Here is a 22,502-nt window from a genome sequence, read left to right as displayed (position 1 = left end):
TGAGGATAACAACAGCAAGCGCCTCACTCAGTTGCTGTGAGAGCTTAATGAGTGAGGAGGTGTGGTACCCAAGGCCATGCTGGCACAGAGCTGGCTGTCTCTATGTGTCGCTGGGGTCTCACCCAGCCTTCCGCGGGCTCAGGGTTTGCCAACAAGAGGGCTTGTGACTTCCTGGTGCCTCTGTGTCCCTCTCTCCCTGTCCATGTAACAGAAACAGGAGGCCCCAAGGTGGCCACTCAAGGGGAAAATACAAAGGGGACAGACACAGCAGATATTCCCCTAAATTATCCTTTTCATACTGTCCATGGGGTTGTCCGAGCAAGAATACTGGAGTGGGTTGCCATTTCCTTCTCAGAGAAGACTCTTGAGACTCCCTTGGACTTCAAGGAGATCCAGCCAGTCAATCCTCAAGGAAGTCAACCACTGGAAGGACTGATACTGAAGCTGAAGCTCCAATCTTTTGCCACCTGATGCAAAGAGTCGACTCACTGGAAAAGACCCTGATGCTGGGAAAGATTGAGGGCAGGAGGAGAAGGGGGTGACAGAGGATGAGCTGGTTGGATGGCATCACTGACTCAATAGACATGAGTTTGAGCAAACTCTGGGAGATGGTGAATGACAGGGAGGCCTGGCGTGCTGCAGTCCATGGGGTCGCAAAGAGTCGGACACGACTGAAGTGACTTAGCACGGAGTAGAAAGGAAATGTTAGAAACTGATTCCACCTTGATTTCTTAATATTTTTTATTTCTCATCTTTTTGTTCAATATTCATTTATCTATGTGGCTGTACCAGGTCTTGGTTGCGGTATGTGGGATCTAGTTCCCTGACCAGGGTTCGAACCCAGGCCCCCCCGCGTTGGGAATGCAGGGTCTCAGCCCCTGGACCACCGAGGAAGTCCCTCTTGCTCATTATTTCTTGTGTGCTTGTATGTTCCTATTCTCTGCATTCATTTCCTCTTTCTGTGTTCATTTGCCGAGGCTGCTGTAACAGGTACCACAGAGGGCAGAGGGGGCAGCTTAAACAACAGGAAATTACTCTCCCAGCTCTGGAGGCCAGAAGTCCAAGGCCAAGGTGTCAGCGGTGCTGGTTCTTTTTGGAAGCTGTGCGCTCTTCCGGCTCCCTGGGCCCCTGCCCCCTGGAGGCCGAGTGTCCCTGGGCTCAAGTGGCCCTCGCTGACCTCATCCTTGCATCTATTATCCTGCCCTGGTGGTTTGCCGTCAGTCACTGGCACTCCTTGGCTTCTACTGTCTCCCATCTCTGCCTTCATCCTCACGTGACCTCCTCCCTGTATGTGTGTGTGTCTGTCTCCAGACGTCCCCTTTCTATAAAGGACACCCTGACTGGATTAGGACTCAGCCTAAGAATCCACCAGGGATTGAACCCACGTCACCTGCGTTGGGAGGCGGATTCTTTATAATGAGTCGCCAGGGAAGCCCCACTGAGACACATTTTAAATGTTTCTTAGAGCTAAGGCTAAAGGGAGATTTTAGGCTTTCTATACCCTGTGTGTGGGGGGCTTTCACAGTGGCTGAGTGATAAAGAATGTGCCAGCCAATGCAGAAGACACAGGTTCAATCCCGGGGTTGAGAAGATCCCCTGGAGAAGGAAATGGCAACCCACTCCAATATGCTTGCCTGGAAAACCCCGTGAACAGAGGAGCCTGATGGGCTACAGTCCAGGGGGTCACCAAAGAGTCGAACACGACTTAGCAAGTGACAACAACCACCCTAAGAACCTCAGCTGAGTTCGTTTCCTCTGCAATGACCCTATTTCCAAAGAAGGTCACATTCTGAGATACTGGGAGTTGGGGCTTCCACATACGGATTTTAAGAGGACACGTTCCTGTTCCTCTCTCTGCTATTGTCCTCGGCTTCCTTGCCCTTTTTCATGCTTTCTATCTCCAGTGCCTTTTCATCCACTATTTCCATCTTCCCTCCCTCATGGAAGACCTCGTGTCTGCAAGGAATCCTGAAGTCACTAAGTACTGAGTGAGTCCATGGGAAAAGTTGATTACAGCTTCCAAGCTGGGAAACAGCAAAACGTAGTAACCCGCTTTCGGAATGAGTCTCATCATCTTCCCTGCCTTGGAACCAGCACCCACCAGTTCAACTTCATTTGTCTAAATAAAAGCTGCTGCTGCTAAGTTGCTTCAGTCGTGTCCGACTCTGTGCGACCCCATAGACGGCAGCCCACCAGGCTCTCCAGTCCCTGGGATTATCCAAGCAAGAACACTGGAGTGGGTTGCCATTTCCTTCTCCAATTCGTGAAAGTGAAAAGTGAAAGTGAAGTCGTGTCTGACTCTTAGCGACCCCATGGACTGCAGCCCACTAGGCTCCTCTGTCCATGGGATTCTCCAGGCAAGAGTACTGGAGTGGAGTGCCATTGCAAATCTGCTGGGGCTCTATAAAACAGGGCACGCCTGGGTATTAGCTTTGATTTACTTAAGCAGGAAAAGGGGGTCACTTTGACATCCCCCCAAGGCCATGTTTACAGCAAGACGTGCTGGATTGAACCATGGCTGCAGGAGCCTTCCTGCTGCAGTGAAGGTGAAATTAACCCCTCTTCCGTTTATCACCTGCTCGTTTCAGAGCTCGGGGGCTCAGAAGCCGTAAGGCGAGCTTTCATTATCACTCATCTCCTTCACCAAGACCACTGTCCTTGCCAAGGACTCGTTTCGTGTGGAGGCTTTGAAAGGCTGTCATTCACAACAAAACCGCGATCATTATCTAGTTTTTAACTCTCATTTTCTTAGCACTTGAAAATGCTTTAAAGCCCTCAATATTTTCAGGACTTCATGGGCACATGAATGTATTAATGTTCTTTTAGTGTTTTCATACACACATAAAGGTATTTGTGTATATATATAACATTGTGCTCTGCAAGATCCCAAGTGTTATGAAAAGAAAAAAAATCAAGAAATTGTGATTCATTTATGAAATATTTTTTCTTCAGATTCAGGTACAGATCAAGAGAGAATCAAGTGAGCATGTAAAAGTCCATCCTCATGACAAATGGAGACAGCCAAACTAATTTTCCTGGTGACCTTATCTAAATTAGTTGGAAAATAACACTTCAGATTTATGACTAGTTACAATTAAGCTCTTTGAAGCCTTCTAATTAAACCTGTAAAGATTTATTTCTATATTATTCCTTTGGTAATCCTTTAAAAATGATAAAAATGTTAATGAATATCACCCTCAAAAGGAGATATTTCTGTTTATCCTAAATTAGACTCAGATCCTTCCTTTCAAATGATTGCATTTCAGGTTCAGATTTACACACCTCCAATACAAATTTCACATCCATTTTAAATAAGTTATTTTTAAAGTTTGTGCAAATGTTAGACATAATCTCTTGGAATAGAAATTAAACCAAACCTGTTGTGTTTTAATTTACTTTATATGTTCTTCACTATAGCACTTGCTCTTCACATACATAACATTCAAAGGTTATTTTTTAAAATACTAGGAGGTTAGTCATACTCAACATAATTCCCAGTTACTGTAGTGAGTATAGAAATGTTTCTGTGGCTGGAAGTTTTTCTTCAAGCCTTTATCTTAAAAGTTCTCCATGATGACTCTTCCATAATACAGTTATATTTGCTCAGAAATATTAAATTTGTATTCTCTGTTCATTTTTGTTGTTCAGTTGCTAAGTCATGTCCAGCTCTTTGTGACCTGACGGACTGTAGCATGCCAGACTCCTCTGTCCTCCACTATCTCCCAGAGTTTGCTCAAGTTCATGTCCATTGAGTTGGTGATGCCATCCAACCATCTCATCCTCTGCTGCCCCCATCTCCTTTTGCCTTTGAATTTTCCCAGCACCAGGGTCTTTTCCAGTGAGTTGGCTCTTCACATCAGGTGGCCAAAGTATTGGAGCTTCAGCGTCAGTCCTTCCAGTGAATATTCAGGGTTGATTTCCCTTAGGATGGACTGGTTGGATCTCCTCGCAGTCCAAGGGATTCTCAAGAGTCTTCACTTGTTGATTCTGCAAACAACTAAACTACGTGGCTCAGACGGGCGTAGTTTCCAGTTCATTCACCCTCTGTTTCTTTTCTCCCCAGGTGAGTACAGCTACCTGGGGACGAGCCTTCGCCAGGTGTCCATAGAACCCATGCCTTCCCTCCTGGATGTCCGACAGCTCATCACCCTGTACGCGATCCTGCCACTAGGTAAGGGCTCCTCCTGCCCCGCTGTGCCTGTGCTGGAAGCAGGGGTGTCTGCTCGTGTCTTCCTGGTTGTCAAGGTGCACTGCAGCTTAACCCTTCCTACTGAGAACTGTGATTAAGGGTCGCTGCACTGGACTGAGGCATCCGGAGCACCCGGGAAGATACTGCCTGGGAAGCACAGCTGTAGCTCATTTGAGTGTCTTCTGAGCATTCTTTTCTTTTTATTGGAGTATAGTGGCTTCACAGTGCTGTGTTTCTACTGTACAGCGAAGTGAATCAGCCATACACACAGGTACATCCCCTCCCCTTTTGGATTCTTTCCCTTTCAGGTCACCACAGTCCCTTAAGTAGAGTTCCCTGTACCGTATGCTATACAGAATGTTGTCATGACTTATCTATTTCACACATGGTACTAGCAGTGTATATGTGAGTCCCAGTCTCCCCGCTCTTTCCCCCTTAATATCCACACATTTGTTCTCCACATCTGTGTCTCTATTTCTGCTTTGCAAGTAAGATCATCTATACCATTTTTCTAGATTCCACATATATGAGTTAAAAGTGAAAGTGAGTTGCTCAGTCATGTCTGACTCTTTGCAACCCCATGGACTGTAGCCTACCAGGCTCCTCCGTCCATGGGATTCTCCAGGCAAGAGTACTAGAGTTGGTTTCCATTCCCTTCTCCAGGGGATCTTCCCAACCCAGGGATAAAACCCAGCTCTCCTGCATTGCAGACAGACACTTTACAATCTGAGCCACCAGGGAAGCTGTGAGTTAATATACAGTATTTGTTTTTCTCCTTCCGACGTACTTCACCCTGTGTAACTCTCTCCGGGTCCATCCACGTCTCTGCAGGTGGCCCAGTTTCGTTCCTTTTGTGGCTGAGTAGTATTCCATTGTGTGTGTCCACATCTTCTCTACCCAGTCCTCTGCCGATGGACATTTAAGTGGCTTTCATGTCCGGGCTGCTGAACCTTCTAGGCTGAAATTCCTGATGGCCAAACTCTGGAGAAATGATAGACAAATCAAGCCCCTGCCATTCAAAGTAAGCTCAGCCTGAGGTTAAGCTTGCCTTTTACGCACAGGCTCTGTCGCCAGGTCCTTAGCAGAGCCAGCCCTTCAGCGGAGCTATATTTCATAGATGGAAAGAATCAAGACTCCGCCAGCTTCCACTGAGGGTCAGTCACGATTGTTCAAACAGACCAGAGTCTGCAGGAAAGTCTGGGCTTGCCATAAGATGTACCTGCTGCCCTCCTTCACTTTTGTGTGTGTTCTCATGACTTTGGTCTGTGTGTGACCTGAGTCACTGGGGCAGGGGCAGGGGCAGGTACCCCGGCCAGGCCGTGCTCTGATGACCATCCTGAACTATAAATCACATTTTGTTTGTTTAATTTGCTTCAAAGTGAGATGGGAATAGTTTGGACACTTCTTATCTTATTCCACTTTTTTTTTTTTTTTTTTGCTGCAATACATGGCATGTGGGATCTTAGTTCCCCCACCAGGGATGAAACCCCGTCCCCCTGCAGTGGGAACAAGGAGACTGAGCTCCTAGACCGCCAGGGAAGTCCCTCCACTTTGACTTAAATACGAACTTAAAGTTCAGGACTTGCCTGCTGATTCCAGGGAGAATCTGCCTGCCAATGCAGGGGATGCAGGTTCCATCCCTGATCCAGGAAGACCAGAGGCACTAAGCCCGTGCACCACAGCTATTGAGCCTGAGGTCCAAAGCCTCGAAGCCGCCACTCCTGAGCTCAGGTGCGGCAATTACCGAAGCCTGCGGGCCCTAGGACCCATGCTGCACAGCAGGAGAAGCCGCCGCCACGGGAAGCCCTCACACCACGAGAGAGGAGTCCCAGCTCATCACCACTTGAGAAAGCCGCTCGCGCAGCGGTAAAGACCCAGCACAGCCAAAAATGAATCAATGAACAACTTAAAAAGAACCTAAACCTATTGGCAAGAAATAGCTCATTGGCAAGAAATAGCTCATTCTTCTTTCAACTTCACGTCAGAAGTAGTACGTGGAATTAGGGGTCACAGATGCAGTGCAAGTCGCTCAGTCGTGTCCGACTCTTTGCGACCCCATGGACTGTAACCTACCAGGCTCCTCTGTCCATGGGATTTTCCAGGCAAGGTCCTGGACTGGGTTGCCATTTCCTTCTCCAAAGAAAGTGAAAGTCGCTCAGTCATGTCTGACTCTTTGCAACCCCATGGACTACACAGTGCATGGAATTCTCCAGGCCAGAATACTGGAGTGGGGAGCCTTTCCCTTCTCCAGGGGATCTTCCTGACCCAGGGATTGAACCCAGGTCTCCCTCATTGCAGGCAGACTCTTTACCAGCTGAGCCACAAGGGAAGCCCTGGGGTCAACACAAATAAGATGCATATGTAGCATAAACAAATACATAATCCTTGGGGATCTGCATATTTGGGGCCAATAAAATCAATATACAACGCTTACAGGATCCACATAAATAAACAGATGTGCCCTAAACCCCCATCACAGCATGATGGAAGGCAGTAGAGAGCCAAGAACACCGAGAGGTGACAGGATTTTCAGGGCACGCCTCACCAATCAGGCTGTGGTGGATCTGCATCATCAACAGGTGAGGGGCGTCATCTCCAGGCCACCTTGAGGGTCCCAGGAAGAAGTGTGCCCAGGACGCATCCTGCCCGGACCCTCCTTTCGTCACTGAGAAACCTGGAGTCCTCGTGGGGGTCTGCCCAACCCAAGCCACAGACCCAGAGGGGCCTTTGCTCCCGTGACCTGTTCGCGGGTTTTCAACCTACCAGCAAGTCAGAGAAACTCGCTCCTGTGGCAGATTGCGAGGGCTCTGTCTAAATACCATATGTCTATAATAGCATCTGGTCACAAAAGGAAGTGTGTGTGTCAGCCTGACTGTTCAGGGCGCCACTGCCAGGGTGAGAGATCCTTTGTCTGGACGGCCTCTCTCTGCCATCATGGAATCGGGTCTGCTTCATCGTAACATGGTATCGTCACCCTCGCCAACCACAGATGAAGCGTGCCCGGGTTATTTCACTTTAGAGAGAACATGCTCAAAACTACTTTCCAGGCTTTTGTGTAACCATAAACCTTCTTTCTGATGATGCAGATCGATTCCCTGTGTCTTGTCGATCACACGCAAAGAAAGAGAAGCACAGTCATACTCCGAATATTGATATATTTCCAGCTGACCCAGGAGAGCCCAGCAGTGGACCCAAAGCAGACGAGTGTGACAACGGATGTTCTGACCGCAGCGCTCTACAGGATTTCATTCCATCCACTCTCTTAACTAGTTAGTGCCAACGTGTGCTCTGATCATGTTCAGAATGATGGGAGAGGTCAAACCTGAGTCTGGACTCAAAGGAGATGGACAGTGTGGTGGAGAGCAAAAGCCAGAGACCTCCGAGTGACCCGATGAGTCGCGTCATTTCATTATCAAGGGTCGTGTTCACTCCGCCCCCAGTGACAGGCCAGACCCCAGGGCAGGAGAAACCAACACAGACTTCCTGCATAATACAGGGACCTCTGCTCAGTACTCTGTCCTCACCTAAAGGAGAAGAGAAGTTGAAAAAGAATAGATGCGCATGTATGTGTAACTGAACCTGAAGCCAACCCAGCGTTGTTTATCGACTGTACCACAATGTAAAATAAAAAGTTTTTAAAGCCCAGGCTACCACCAGCTGGACCTCCGTTTCCCCCCTTTCCTCCTATATCTTCCTGTCTGCTTCACGTTCATCTTCCCAAGCCTTCAAAGGGTGCAGTGCTGTTGCTGACAAACAGAGATTCCCCTGCCCCCTCCCCACAGAATGCCGGAGCTGAGTTATCCCAGGAATGTTCTTTACAATTACAAGTTTAGGGAGAATGCTGGGGTGAGGGTGAGAGGGAAGTGATGTATTGGACACCCAAGGAGACCTGACAGTTCCACCTTGACGTACAAATCAAAGGTGTCACCGAGCCGGCTGAGACAGGAGGCGTGCCCCTGGTGAGAATGCTTTCAACACATGGATCACTATTGTCGAGACTGGGGTCACGCCACGGAGTCACGGCCTTGCGGGAGCCTGACCTAAGAACCACTTGTTTTTTTGGCAGGATCTTAGAGCCTCTGCTTCTGCCTTTTTTTAGGCTCTGCAGCCGTGCACGAGAAAGCCCCTTTGGTGAAGTCCCTGCTGTTGGCCGGACCGTCTGGGGTGGGGAAGAAGATGCTGGTCCATGCCATCTGTACCGAAACAGGAGCCAACCTCTTCAACCTGTCTGCCGCCAACATTACTGGGAAATACCCGGGCAAGAGTGGCCTCCAGATGATGCTGCATGTGGTCTTCAAGGTATTTGTCACGTTTCCCGGTCTCCAGTTCTCCTCCTCCTTTCATATTACATTTTCAAATGCTGCAAGGTGAGGTGGTTAGATGGCATCACCACCTCAATGAACACGAGTTTGTCCACCATGGTGGTGGGCTGGAAAGCCTGGCAGGCTGCAGTTCACGGGGTCACAAAGAGCCAGACATGACTTAGCGACCGAATGACAACAACAGTTTCCTTAAGTCATCTAGCACGGACCCTGTCCTTAACTGACATGCACGTCCCTCTTAAACATCCCCTTTGCATTCTCCAGTAATTACTTTATTATTGCTATCTCGCTGAGCATCCAATAGCCAGACACAGCTTCTCTCTTGGTAAGCACCCTACTGTGCCGTTCTGATCAGCCTCCTCTGTCATGGGAATGCTCACATCTTCCCTCCTGCAGTGCTCACGTCTCCTTAAAAATTAAATCTTTTTTCAGCCCACCTCCCTCCAATAACGGCATCAGATATTTGCATTTGGGGGTATTCTTTCTCACGTGGCTTGTGACTTGCAGTCAGCTCCTCATATCCAATATAAGGAGGAACCCGCAGCAATCTAAGCTGACCAGAGTAGTGCAGATATTCAGTTACGTAGCATCACAGATTCAGTGGACATGAATCTCAGCACACTCTAGGAGATAGTGACGGACAGGGAAGCCTGGTGTGCTGCAGTCCATGGGGTGGCAAAGAGTCAGACAGGACTTAGTGACTGAACAACAGCCCAGTGTCAGGTAGCAGGGTCCTAGAAGATGCTACACAACCCTGCCCTGGGATCTTAGACAAACTCTTCACCTCCCCAGGGCTCTGTTTTATCATCACCAAAATAAAGGAGTCAAATCAAACGATACTGTCAGCCCTAAAAGCTATGATTCCGTGACATAATTTGGATGGATCGACGGCTGTTCTTGTTCAGTTGCTAGATTGTGTCCAACTCTTCTGCGAGCCCATGGACTGTAACCCGCCAGGCTCCTCTGTCCACAGGTTTTCCCAGGCAAGAATACTGGAATGGGTTGCCATTTCCCTCTCTATGGAATCTTCCTGACCCAGGGATAGAATTCACTTCTCCTGCATTGAACAGGCAAGTTCTTTACCACTGAGCCACCTGGGAAGCTAGGATGTATAGATATATATTAATAGATAGATAGATAGAGGCAAAATATACATATATATGTACACACAGAAGGATTGCCAAGTTTTAGAGTATTCTGACACTGAATGTTTGTATATTTATTTAATATTTATTTTTACTTACGTGTTTTATTTGGCTATTCGGGTCTTAGTTGCAGCACGTGGATCTTTAGCTGTGGCGTTTGAACTCTTAGTTACGGCGCGTGGGATCTAGCTCCCCCAGCAGGGGTTGAACCCAGGCCCCCCTGCATTGGGAATGCAGTGTCTTAGCCACTCGACCACCAGGGAAGCCCCACATATTTATATCTAGTATTAAAACTGGACAGGATTTCATTTTCATTTGGTTGAGTTCTTCAAGGTTGTCCGGCTGTTCAGTTCACGTTTGGTTGCTGGAATGCCGGGTAAGCAGCTTTGACTCCATCAAGACATACTCGTAATAGGTATTATCCAGTACATGGAGCTAGGTGTTAGCTCTGCCCCTGCTTTTAAGGGAGATGGTTACACGTGAGCAGCTGTCTTCTCCTAATAGACACAAAGGAGGAAGTGATGGCAGCGGGATCTCCCCTCCCAGCCACGTGGACCCTACCCTGCACGAGTCAGGACATCTTGGGGTTTGTTCTGTTTGACTGCTTTTTTCCTGACTATGTGTCACACGTTTCTTTTTCTTCATATTGTATCACTCTGTTGTATCATGGTCATGCTCTTTGCGACCATGTCTGACTCTTTGCGACCCCATGGATTGTAGCCCGCCAGGCTCTTCTGTCCACGGGATATTTCAGGCAAGAATACTGGAGTGAGTTGCCATTTCCTCCAGGGAATCTTTCCAACCCAGGGAGTGAACCGGCATCTCCTAAGTCTCTTGCACTGCGGGTGAATTCTTTACCCATTGAGCCATCAGGGAGGCCTGTTTCATTGTATGATTAATAAGTTTTTATTGTAGATTAGACATTGTGGATAATATGTTGTTGACACCCTGAAGCATGCTAGGCTTAGTTCTAACAGGCGGTTAATTACTGGCTGATCAGCTTGAACTTGCAGAAGTTTTGTTTTCCATTTCATTAGTGAGGGTCTATTTTGATTTTGCTCTTAGGCCTGGAAGCTTGTCTTTACTTTGAGGTTTCAGTGGGAATCTTGAGCTGTTTACCAAGTTCCTTTAACTTGGCAGAAGCTAAGGTATGTGCTCAGTTGTTTTACTTTTCCAGCTGTTGCTTTCCACTGAGCTTCTTGGAATCTTCCCCCATGCATGCATGCAAGGTTAACCAAGAACTTGGAGGTGAGCTGGAATATGAAGCCCAGCAGCTTCACTTGTGGCCTCTGTGTACTTAATCACCAAGCTCAAAGCACTGAGTTCTTCAGAGGAAAGGTAAAACTCATCCTCTGCCCAGAAGAACGCCCCAGGGAACTCATTCTAAATGCCGGATTTTGTTGACATTGTCAAGTAACCAACAGAAGCACAAAAGTGTAAAAACATTGGCATTTCGTGAGCATCTGGGCATCACAGACCTTACCCCTCTCTGTGTTAACTCAGTCACTCCTCACAGTAACCTGAGGAGGTGGGCAGTATCATAACACCCATTTTGCTGATTTAAGAAACTGAGGTACACAGCATCTAAGTAGTTTTCCAGGCTGCAGTGCCGTGGCATGAGCCTGATCAGTCTGGGTGCAGAGGCTCCAGGCCTAACACCGCATTATTCAGCTTCTGAATTAAGCCTCTCTTCTCCACCCACCAAAGGGCTCTGTCGTTCAGACTCGAGGGCAAAGCCAAGGGCATGGTGGTTTTATTTGCTCCTGCTGCTGAGAAGTTTGTCTTGATACCAGACAAGCTGTCTTGGCATTAATTTGAATCATTGCAAATGGGCATTCCGTGGGGCACAAAATGCTGGATGTCAGATCATCAAGATGTGGATACAGCCTGTGTACTCCGCGTCGAAGGGCCTGACACACACCTCATTACGCTTCACCTTTACTGCGTATGTAAGTGATTAATGGAAGGCCCAGAGGTCTCGGAGTGGGAGTCATTCAATTAAAAATCACGGGCACTGAGCCACAGTGCCCTGGCAGGACTGCAGAGCAGCTATCTGCATTGCAAAGAGGTACCTGCTTTTAATTAATCAGAGAAGTGCGGAGAGCCCCACACGTGGGCATGTTACGTGGGCCTGAGGGCAGCAACATTCGGATCTGAGGCATTTGCTCGAGTAGGTGAAATAACAGAAGGGCCTGGTTATTCATCACGTCTTCTCTTAAAGAATTCCTGTGGCTGAGTTCCTCTCTGCAGCACTGAGAACGCAACTCTTAGAAAACATCGCTTCTGCCTGGAGGCGTTTGCCTCTCCCACAAAACCCTGTGCTTGTGGAAACACGCTGGTGAAACGAGTCTCTGATTTGTTTTCCAAGCACAAATTCAAATTTTCTACAAAAAAATTGAAAATAATTTGACAAAACATTCTATTCTGTTCTCATTATTATGGAACGGTTCCTTTAGTCTACACACAATGAATCCAGTGTGTTCCTTCCACAAATGTGTGTACAGTACAAGTAAACAATTGTCACTTAAAATTCTGTCTTCCAGTAAGGCTAGATGGGGGAAGGAATATACATCTGTTTGGTGGTGGTGGTTTAGTCGCTAAGTCGTGTCTGACTCTTGTAACCCCCTGGACTATATAGCCTGCTAGGCTCCTCTGTCCATGGGATTCTCCAGGCAAGAATACTGGAGTGGGTTGCCATTTCCTTTTCCGATACATCTGTTTAGTTAGGACGTATTAGAAATGCATCTAATGGTTAAGAACTGTGGGATAAATGATTTTTTGTTTATTATTTTTGGCTGCATGGGGTCTTCATTGCTGAGTGGGGGCTTTTCTCTAGGTGCGGTACCCTGGCTTCTCATTAAAGCGGCTTCTCTTTTTGTGAAGCATCGGCTCTAGAGCACAGGCTTCAGTAGCTGCAGCCCAAGGGGATAAATGATTCATATTTAATAGATATGTTTTGGACAAAAGCTATCAAGGCAAGGTGCCAGCCTCCTCTGCTGTTTTGTGATGGTTGAACAGAGGATGAAGGCTCAAGGAGGACTCGAGTTGTCTGGCCAGGAGTTCAGCACATGCCCAGGAGTTTTCTATTCACTTTCCCTTTTGACTGCCCCAACTCCTGGTGAGGCAAGAATTAATGTGCCCATTTTACAGACCAGAAAACTGAGGCACACAGTGCTTAATTTGACCAAAAGTACAAGAGAACTAAGGCTTCTCTTAGTTGGCGCTAAGGTGGTGCTAGTGATCGAGAACCTGCCTGCCAGTGCAGGAGACATAGGAGATGCAGCTTCAGTCCCTGGGTCAGGAAGATCCCCTGGAGAAGGGCATGGCAACCCACTCCAGTATTCTTGCCTGTAGAATCCTCATGGACAGAGAAGCCTGATGGGCTACAGCCCATGAGATCGCAAAGAGTCAGACACGACTGAAGCGACTTATCACGCATGCACAAAAGAACTATGGGGCTGGCAACTGGATTTAAGCCCAGGTATGACTCAGAAGCCGTCACCTGGTCCCCAGCTGGCCTCTGGGGGAGTGAAGCCTGGGTAGTCCCCAGCCCTGTGAGATCTGTGCCCTTGAGCCACCGCAAAGGCCATTCTTGGGCTAGAGTATCAGCTTGGGACATTTCAGCCTGAGAAGGTGAAGAAACTAGAGACTTTAGCATCCTGTTGGCAGTCCTGCTGTCTCCATGTCTTCTGGATTCCCCCTTCCCTGACCCTCCAGACAGCCTGGGAGAAAGCCAAGGAGAGGCCAGGGCACCCCGGAGGGCAGCCCAGAGCAGAACATCCTCTCTCCTAAGGTCTGGGAAAGACGGTCCCCCTCCCTGGGGTCCTTGCTTCCTCCTCTTCCTCCTCTGTTGGAGACCTCACCCACCGAGGGCTGGACTCAGAGGGAGGCTTCAGAGAGCAGGGCTAAGGCAGCCACCAGGCCAGGGTCAAGGCCACCTGGCCTGCACTGGCCTGCGAATCTGGACCCAAGGGAGCCGAGACGTTGCTCGTGCCTGAGCACCTCCCACCAGGGCTCCTTGCTGGGCTCCCAGCCAGCAGCCCGTGGCAGCCGGCCAAGGGATCTCACCCAGATGTGCTGGTGTAAACAGCTGGCCCAGGAGGCAGGAGAAGGGGAGCCCCGCCAGTTACATCTCTGTAGCTCACAGAGACCTCTGCTCCTGGTTAATAACCCAAAGACATCGTGGATATTCGTGGATGATTTTAAAAATGAAACAGATGTATAATAAACAGAACAAGTATGTTAGCCCTGCCTTTACAAAATTCAGTAAGGACAGAGCAAAGACCTACACCTGACCCCCCACCCCGAAACAGAGCTGGTCAAATGGGGATGGCGGGGGTTCAGTGAAGGAGGAGAGGAGAGGAGAAGAGAGAAACAGGAGATAGCTGCTCTGGTGGAGCATCAGGTGTGGAAATAGAGGTACCAGGGTGGGAGGAGGGGGCCAGGTGCCCATGAGGCCTGAGCAGCTGCTGTCAGGAAGCGGGGCCCTCCTGCGGGACCACAGAGAGGGCTTCAGGTTGAGCAAAGGCATCAAGGAGATCCAGCCAGTCCATCCCCAAGGAAATCAGTCCTGAATATTCAGTGGAAGGACTGATGCTAAAGCTGAAACTCCAATACTTTGGCCACCTGATGTGAAGAGCTGACTCAATGGAAAAGACCCTGATGCTGGGAAAGATTGAAGGCAGGAGGAGAAGGGGACCACAGAGGATGAGATGGTTGGATGGCATCACCGACTCAATGGACACGAGTTTGAGCAAGCCCCGGGAGTTGTGATAGACAGGGAGGCCTGGTGTGCTGTGGTCCATGAGGTCGCAGAGTCAGACACGACTGAGCGACTGAACTGAACTGAACTGAAAGTCATCAAAACCTCTTTTTTTTTAACCACAGACTTTCTGTTTTAGAGCAGTTTTAGTTCTCAGTGGCAGTGAGAGCGTCCCACTGCCCCAGGGAGGATGGGCGGCTCTGAGGGGAGGGCGGGTCCCAACCGCAGATGCCCCAGGGTGCCTCCTGCCATGAGGATGCCCCCAGGCACCACGAGGGGCACAGGATCGGCTGAGGGCTGCGAAGCGCGGTCCGCATCTGCTCTTGCTCTGTGGTGGGCAGTAGGGGTGAGCAGGGACAATGTCACAGGCGCTAAAGGATTTTTAGCCAATTTGAAAACCCTTCAAGAAGGGGGTGCCCTAAATGCGGCTAAACGGTGCCTGGGGAAGGTGAGTGTGGCCTTGCGCCCAGGTGTTAACACCTGCGCTTCTCAGAGTTGGCACAAGGTCAGGCGGATGGGCGTGAACCTGTTATTTCTGGTGTAGCTGGGAGTGAACCAGGAGGAAGGGGTTCCAGGAGATAGTCTGGATGATCTTGTAAGCCTGGTGCCCTCCAGACAGCAGCCTCCTCCGAATCCAGCAGTGGTATCGGTGGGCTCCTGCCACCAGCACTGACCCGCTTCCCCATGCCACCTGCCACAGCCCATCCGCTGTGCCTCCATCCCCAGCTCCCTTCTGGTCCTCTCCTCTGCCTCCGTTGACCTTCCTTCCCGTCACAGGGCAGCCCCACCCAGTTCTGGACTGTTTAATCCACCTCTGCTCTTCCTGTAATTGACATTCACAGTTTATCCCAGCTCACACCCAGTAAGGACGTGGAGTATTGGGTTGGCCAAAAGGTTCATTGAGGTTTTTCCTCTGGCGTAACAAGAAAATCAGAACAAACCCTTTGGCCAACCCAGTAACCTCTACAATTACATGAAAGATAATACAGGGAAATAGAAATTTTACAAATCATCATCTTTAAATAATGGAAATAGAGAACAAGCCGTTTTCACATATTAAATATGGAAGCAGAATCCGAGTGACTATAGTTCGGGAAAGTGAGCCTTCCCCGCCCCACCCCCCCACCCGCTGCCAATCTCCCCCTGTCCCAGATCTTCCCCAGCTGGGCAGCTCCTGCCTGGCCACTGCCGGCTGCCCACAGCCCCCATTCAGACACAGGAGGCCACTTCTTCTGCAGGCAGGGACCGTGTTTCCCAGCCCTCCCTGCTTCCCACTGCAGATGCTCAGCAAATCTCTGTGGCTTGGATGGATGGATGGAAGGGCGGGCAGATGGTTGCCTAGCTGAATGGACTGTCCTTTTCAGTTTGGTAAAGATACAACCCCTGAAAAACAGACCTGGGTTTTCCTGGGGTTCTCTGTGGCAAGCAGAATAGCACCCTTTCAGAAAGAACTTCCACAGCTTCCAAGGGTCATTTGGGCAGATCTAATTAGTAGTTCAATTCAAACACAAACTAGTTTTCATCATTAAGCCATTATATCCCAACCCAAGAGAAGTTCATCCTGATGGTGGATGTTTGACAGCATTTCTTTGGAGAATACAGAAGATCAAATCCATCAAATTCACATGGATGGGAAAGAGACTGTTGGCTAGACCTTTCCAGAACTTGAAAAAGCGCATGTTGGGTGAAATGTATCTTTAGTCCGGAGTTGATAATTCGGTAGGACTGCAGAGCCCTCTACTGGCGATGGAAATAAACTAGCCCCGGTAACTTCTGAAAAGTTCCTTTGTGGATTAATTACATTTAATTGCCCATGACCTCCAACTATCTGTGGGTAATTTATACGACGCCTTTCCATTACTAAATGAAAATTAAAAGAGCAAAGGATACCATTTTTCATTAACAAATTTGCAAAGAGGTTTTTTTATTGTTAATACTTTGTTGAGAAGAGTGTGAAAAAAATTTGTGGCTGGAGGAGAGTGTGAACAGAGGGCCTCGAGGAGGGCAGGGGGACCACACGGGTGCAAGTGTGACGAGCCGGCAGGCAGGTCCTTTGACCTAGCAGCTTCATGGACCCAAAAGGCCCATCTTAAGCCCTGTTTGGTTTAGCGAGAAGGCAGAAAACCATCCAGATATTCGAAAAACAGGGACTAGATCCATAAGTGATGGAGCTTCTTAGTAAAAGGCTGTTGGAGAAATAAACTGCATGCAGCGTGAACAGGAATATAAGGCAGTGTGTGAAGAGCCATCTCGTGTTTGCAAGTATCCATGTCGCGGAAGGTCTGTGAAGATAGGAGAGGACTGGCGAGTGGTTCTCAGCAAAGGGGGCAGAGGAGGCGTGTCTGTATGTTCTGAAGTTTTGCCAGTACTCCTTTTGCATGGCAAAAAAGGACTGAATTTGCAGGGCGCGTGTGTTCAAGGCGATGCCACTGTAGACGTGTCCTGACTGGCGGGCACCCTGCCTGCACCCACCGTGGTCCTCCCCACTCCCAGTGGCTATACAGCAGGAAGGGTGTCTCCTCATCAAGGTCATCCTCTCCTGGGCTTTACCTCCCCACCCAATGCCATCTGCAAGCTCTGCCCTACCCACGTTTCCTGTCTCTGTCCCATGCATTCCTCAGCTGCCTGTCACATGGCTTCCGTCCCCTCCACACCACCCATGACCTCCTGGTTGCCAGACTCTCAGGCCAGCACTGCCTGCTGTCACCGGCTCCCCGCTGCCCTTCCCTGGGCTCTGAGACCACTCCCTCTTCTATGCCCCTTTGATCCCCCCAGGCTCCCCTTCCTTCTCCCCGCCATCAGTGTCTCCCCGCTGCAGAGACCCCACTCCCCGGCCCCAGGCTGGCCTCCCCAACTCTCCCCACGTCCCTCACCCATTCCCACGGCCCCACTGCCGCCTCAGAGCCTTTTGCAGCCCCACCTCCCTCCTGCCCGCCCCCTAGACCCGCCAGTCCTCCTGCCTGGAGGTCCAGCTGCCCTCTGGCTCCCGTGGCCTAAACAGACTTCATCTTTCATCTCTCATCTGGTCCCGTTTGGATTCCTGGGCCCTCGTCCTCCTGGCCTCCAGGCCTCCCGGCACGGGAAACTCCCTGCTTCCTCATCCCTCAGCCAGCCATCACCAGGTCTCACTGCTGTTGTTTAGTCACCCAGTCATGTCCAACTCTTTTCAACCCCGTGGACCGCAGCACACCAGGCTGCCCTGTCCTTCACCGTTTCCTGGAGTTTGCTCATACTCATGTCCATTGAGTCAGTGATGCCCTCCAACCATCCCGTCCTCTGTCACCCCCTTATGCTCCTGCCCTCAGTCTTTCCCAGCATCAGGGTCTTTTCCAGTGAGTCGGCTCTTCGCATCAGGTGGCCAGAGTATTGGAGCTTCAGCTTCAGCATCAGTCCTTGCAATGAGCATTCAGGGCTGATTTCCTTCAGGGTAACTGGTTGGATGTCCTTGCTATCCATCAGGTCTGGCAGATCTAAACGCCCTTCATACCCATTTCCTGCCCTCCTGCCACTCCTTTGCTCAAGCCCTCACCTCTTCTCCTCCAAAAGCCTCCTAACCTTCTCCCTGCCTCCAGCCTCACTTCCCAGCACAACCTCTGGGAGGTTTCCTGGGAGACAGCCGCCAGCTGGTCATGCGTCTCACTCCACCAGAGGGATTTGTCGGTAACACACCAGGATCGAAGGTCACGATTCGAGTCCCTTATAGACTCCAAACAGCTTCCAGGATAAAAGCAAGCTCCGTGGCAAGGCCAAGGCCTTTCTGACACCTTCCAGAATGACCTGAGCAGCCCATGTGGGCACAGCCCCGCCCTTCACTCCGGTTCCTGCCCCTGGTGTGGCAGACGCATGCCCTCCTCCAGGCTCTGTGCCTTCTAGACACCCTTGCAGATCCTGTCTGCTTTAGCCCTCATTGGCACCATCCACATCTGCTTGCCGCCCTCATCCCCTTATCCCTCTTTCTGTCAGAGGTGGTCCTTGCTGACACCCATTTTCCTTGGCCCACCCTCCCAGCCCCACCTCACCGTCCCCTCCCACCGGTGGACTCCTTGAAGTCAGGGGCCCCAGCACCCAGCACAGTGCCCGGCACATCAGAGCTCCTGTGTCAATGTTTTATGAACAGAAAATGAGAGAATGGATTTTGTTCCACAGTGCTGTTGTTCAGTCACTCAGTCGTGTCCGACTCTCGTGACCCCATGGATTGTAGCCTACTGGGTTCTTCTGTCCATGGGATTCTCCAGGCAAGAATATTGGAGTGGGTTGTCATTTCCTTCTCTAGGGGATCTTCCCGACCCAGGGGTCCAACCCAGGTCTCCCACGTTGCACGTAGATTCTTTACCATCTGAGCTTCCAGGGAAGCCCTCATTCTATATACTGGACCCAAAATGATAAAAACCGCTTTCCTCCCCATGACAGCCATCCATCTATTTGAAAACAGTTCACTTGCTCCCTGGAGTCTTCTTTTCCCCAAGGAAAAGAGTCTCAGGTCTTTCCATTCTTCCTGGTAGGAGAGGCGTGTGGCCTGGCAGGGCCCGGGTTTCTGCACCCTCCTTCTCTGCTCAGGACTGAACAAGGTCCCCGGGCATCCCCTGAACAGGCTCGCCACCGAGGAAGGTCAGAGAGAGAGAGATTCACGCTCTGGAGGACAAGACAGACAGTGACGGCTTTTAAAGCCTTTCTTCCTATTAGAATGAAAGGTGATAGGAAAGGACACAGGCCAGGGGTAGGAGATGCTGTGGAATAGGCATCTTGTCTCCATAGCAACGCGGCAGCTTGCTGCCTGGGCGATGGCGTGGGCCTGGGGGTGTCAGACCGACCCAGGGATGCCTCCGGGTTCCACACATCCCCGTGCTGGTGGAGGGGGGCACGCGTTCCTGACTTCTCTGTCCGCCTCGGTGACCTCATGTACAAAAGGGGCATGGCGTGAGATGCACCTGGCTTCACACCTGCCATGGTGAAGGAGCAGCAGTAGCGTCCCGGATCTCAAGGCAACTCGCAAGTGCCCATTCCTTGTACTGTTGCGGTGTCATCCAGGAACTTGCCTGGGGAATGTTTTCTGTTCATTTGATAATCCCCGAGCCCTTCCAAACCACGTGGTCACCCAAGCCCCCTGCACAGCCCTGGGAGCCCCAGAGCAGGTGACCGTCCTGAGGAAGGAAACCCTTGACAAGTGCATGTTAGAAACACAGGAAGTGTGGAATTCCCCCACTGCTCGGAACGAGGGAGCAGTTCCTCGGCGTTCACGGTCAGTGGAACGTTGTGGGCACGTTTTCAAAACAACTTTAGATAAGAGGCTGGAAGGAAGACTGCTGCTTTCAGAATTACCCCAAGCTAAAATGATGCCCGTGTTTCCAGTCCATCTGCGTGGCTTACCTTATTAAAAGCAGAAAGAGAAAAGGAAAATGGGGACACTTGGGACTCACATCTGCGATTCCCGTTAAGAACAGCTGGCCTGAGAGAACACAGGCACACAAAAAGAGCCAGGCAAAAGCCGTCGTTTGCCAGCTGGACACCAGAGAGGCCGGTCTGCAGCCTCCATGAGCACACGAGCTAGCCTGAGACTGCAGACAACTGTTTATGCGAAAATTGTTTTGCCATTGGTTTCCGTTCTAAAGCTTAAGATTTTTATAGGAGGGATTGCAAAGAATAAAAATTGTGCCTTTGTTATTATAAAGTATCCTGAGAAGCTGAAAACCTTTTATATCCAGTATCTCATCTTCTTATTTTCTTTGGGGGCTGAAAGTAGAGAAGCTTTTGACTTCAACTCCAAATAGCTTTGAGCAGAACAGTGGTTACTTGGGGCCTGCCCCCAGGGCACTGGAATGGGTCCCACTGACTGCAGTGGGCAGACCAACTGGAGAGAAATTGGGGGTTCACATCAGGAGCTGAGGGAATGGATGACGTGATTGAAAGAGATTAGGAAGGGAGTGGACAGACTTGGCGATGGTTCGACGTGTCTGGTGAAGCCAGGGAGGGTGCCAGAGGGTCTGGCTCAAGGAAGTAAGAGGAACTGAGGATGTGGTAGCCAGCACCCTGGACTGGCATCCCGCTTCTGCCACCATCTAGCTGCATGACCTTGGACGGGTCACGGAGCATTTTTGAGCCTCAGTTTCCCCATCTGCAAACAGGGATGGTGATGATATTACCTGCACCATAGAGTTGTAATGAATGTGAGTGAGTTATCACAGGTCCCATCCTCTGAGTAGAGGAAGTGCTGGTCGGTGCTGGTCGGTGCTGGCCGTGACCTTGTGTGTGATAGAGGCAGTGTGCGACGCGTGTGGCCTGAGCCTGGCTCACTGGCTATTTTATATGCTTCCCATCAAGCTGCCTTGGGTTACTGAGATTGAAACTTAGGGTTCCGGACTCCTGAGCTCTGTGGCTTGGGGTCTAAAACATAACGCCGACCACAGGGTGGTTGGCTGGCACCATTTCCTCTCTGAACGTCCTGGCATGTGTGGGACTGGACACAAGTCCCAGCCCAGGGCCAGACCGGCACCGGGATCAAGCGGAATCCACTTTTGTCTTTGAACCTGCATAATCTGCTTCCCCTGGTACATAGTGCCGGGGGAAAACGGACCCAGCCAGTGTTCCCAGTGACTTTTCCATCATTTATTAAATGTCTGTCTTGGTTTAAAAATCACACCTGCTGCCTTAATGATGTTTAAAGATATATAAAAATAGGAGTACATAACACTGCATTCACTGTGACTGGAGACGGCTTTTATCTGGTACAATTTTGCACAAAGCACAAATTGTTGCAAAAATACCCGAACTCCGCTATCATGGGGGCGCTTTGAAGAGATTGTTAGGTGTGTGGCAATTATTCATGGGCCCACGGTAAGTCCTAGCGCAGTCATGAAGACCCGCTCGCCCCGGGAGGGGCTCAGAGCCACCTTCCAGATGAAACCACGGCCACAAAGGCAGCAGGCCCACGGAGACGAACAAACGGCATCACGGGGGCCCTGTGCTGAAACGGGCTTTTCTCAAAATGAGCAAACTTGAATCAGCGTGGGAGTGGGGCATAGGCTGTAATTAAAACTCGTGGCCCAGTTCCCTTCGTTTGTAGCAGAAAACTATTGGCTCATTTCAAGCCAAAGCCGGTGGACAGTCAGGGTCCTTGGAGCAGGATGTAGGGACCCCCAGGGCATCCTGACCACCAGCGCCCACGTCCTGAAGCAAAGGAAGATGCAGCGCGCATGCGCAGTGCAGCCTCGCCAGGCGCTGCTGTCCCGGACCGTCCCAGTCCGTCCTGCTGTTCCCAGGGCGGGTCAAGAGTGCACCCCAGAGTAAACACGTTTACAACCAACTGTTTCTCCTCGCAGGTGGCCCGCAAGCTCCAGCCCTCCGTGGTATGGATCGGAGACACCGAGAAAACCTTCTACAAAAAAGTGCCCCACGCGGAAAGAAAGGTGAGGCCTTCTCAGTGGGGCCTTTTCTCTCCTCCCAAGGCGGCCCCGTCCCAGGGACCACCTCGATCTCTCAAGAAGGTCTTGCTTGTTCAAGGGAGGAAGGAAACAAGGGGCCGGCGGTCTCTGCCCTGAGCGCTTGTCTGTATCTGAAAGGATCCAGTGTCTGATTTTTACGAGGCATAATTTAGAAGAAAAATGAAAGAAAGGATGGAGAAGGGGGGAGGGGAGCCTTAAACCCAAACATAGGATTCACAGTCAAGAACAATCGAGAGAACTCTGCTCGGCCACGGCCAATGGCACACACAGGAGTTATTATTAGGATTTCCTATTGTTCATCACAATAAATAGCCAAAGGCCTGAAATTTATGAACAAAGACGGTGCATAGACCCGCCAAGCGCCCCCACGTCCAGGGTTCCCCTGGGAGCCCTGTGTCAATTGCTTCCTTCCGCCTTTTCTCTCGTTTCAATGGCTCCCCTCCCCCGCACTTCCCCCCACCCACCCCCACAAATCACCAGCAAATTTCCCACAAGTTAAAAAAAAAAAATTTGCAGATACACATGATTGTTATTCCACATCAATTTGCACCAAAGCAAATAGTGGTTAACTGTGAATTTCTGATTAAATTCATAAGGATTTTAATCACTTTTGAGCCTTATGTATTATACATCATTTTTAGCAGG

The 22,502-nt window shown here is 50.1% G+C and overlaps 1 protein-coding gene across 2 annotated transcripts in view; it reads left to right on the top strand.

Annotated features, from left to right (window-relative positions):
• Window positions 1-22,502, top strand: part of IQCA1 (IQ motif containing with AAA domain 1) — a 188,419-nt gene that overhangs the window by 141,533 nt on the left and 24,384 nt on the right. For both annotated transcript variants that reach the window (XM_070786938.1, XM_070786937.1), the window contains exons 14-16: window positions 4,064-4,171; window positions 8,289-8,488; window positions 21,735-21,821. In XM_070786938.1, the coding sequence (XP_070643039.1) occupies window positions 4,064-4,171; window positions 8,289-8,488; window positions 21,735-21,821 (395 nt within the window). The remainder of the gene's footprint in view (window positions 1-4,063; window positions 4,172-8,288; window positions 8,489-21,734; window positions 21,822-22,502) is intronic.

The sequence above is a fragment of the Bos indicus genome, chromosome 3 (assembly GCF_029378745.1).
Source record: "Bos indicus isolate NIAB-ARS_2022 breed Sahiwal x Tharparkar chromosome 3, NIAB-ARS_B.indTharparkar_mat_pri_1.0, whole genome shotgun sequence".
NCBI lineage: Eukaryota > Metazoa > Chordata > Mammalia > Artiodactyla > Bovidae > Bos > Bos indicus.
Note: the sequence above shows the minus strand (reverse complement) of the source record. Positions and strands in the feature narration are given on the sequence as shown.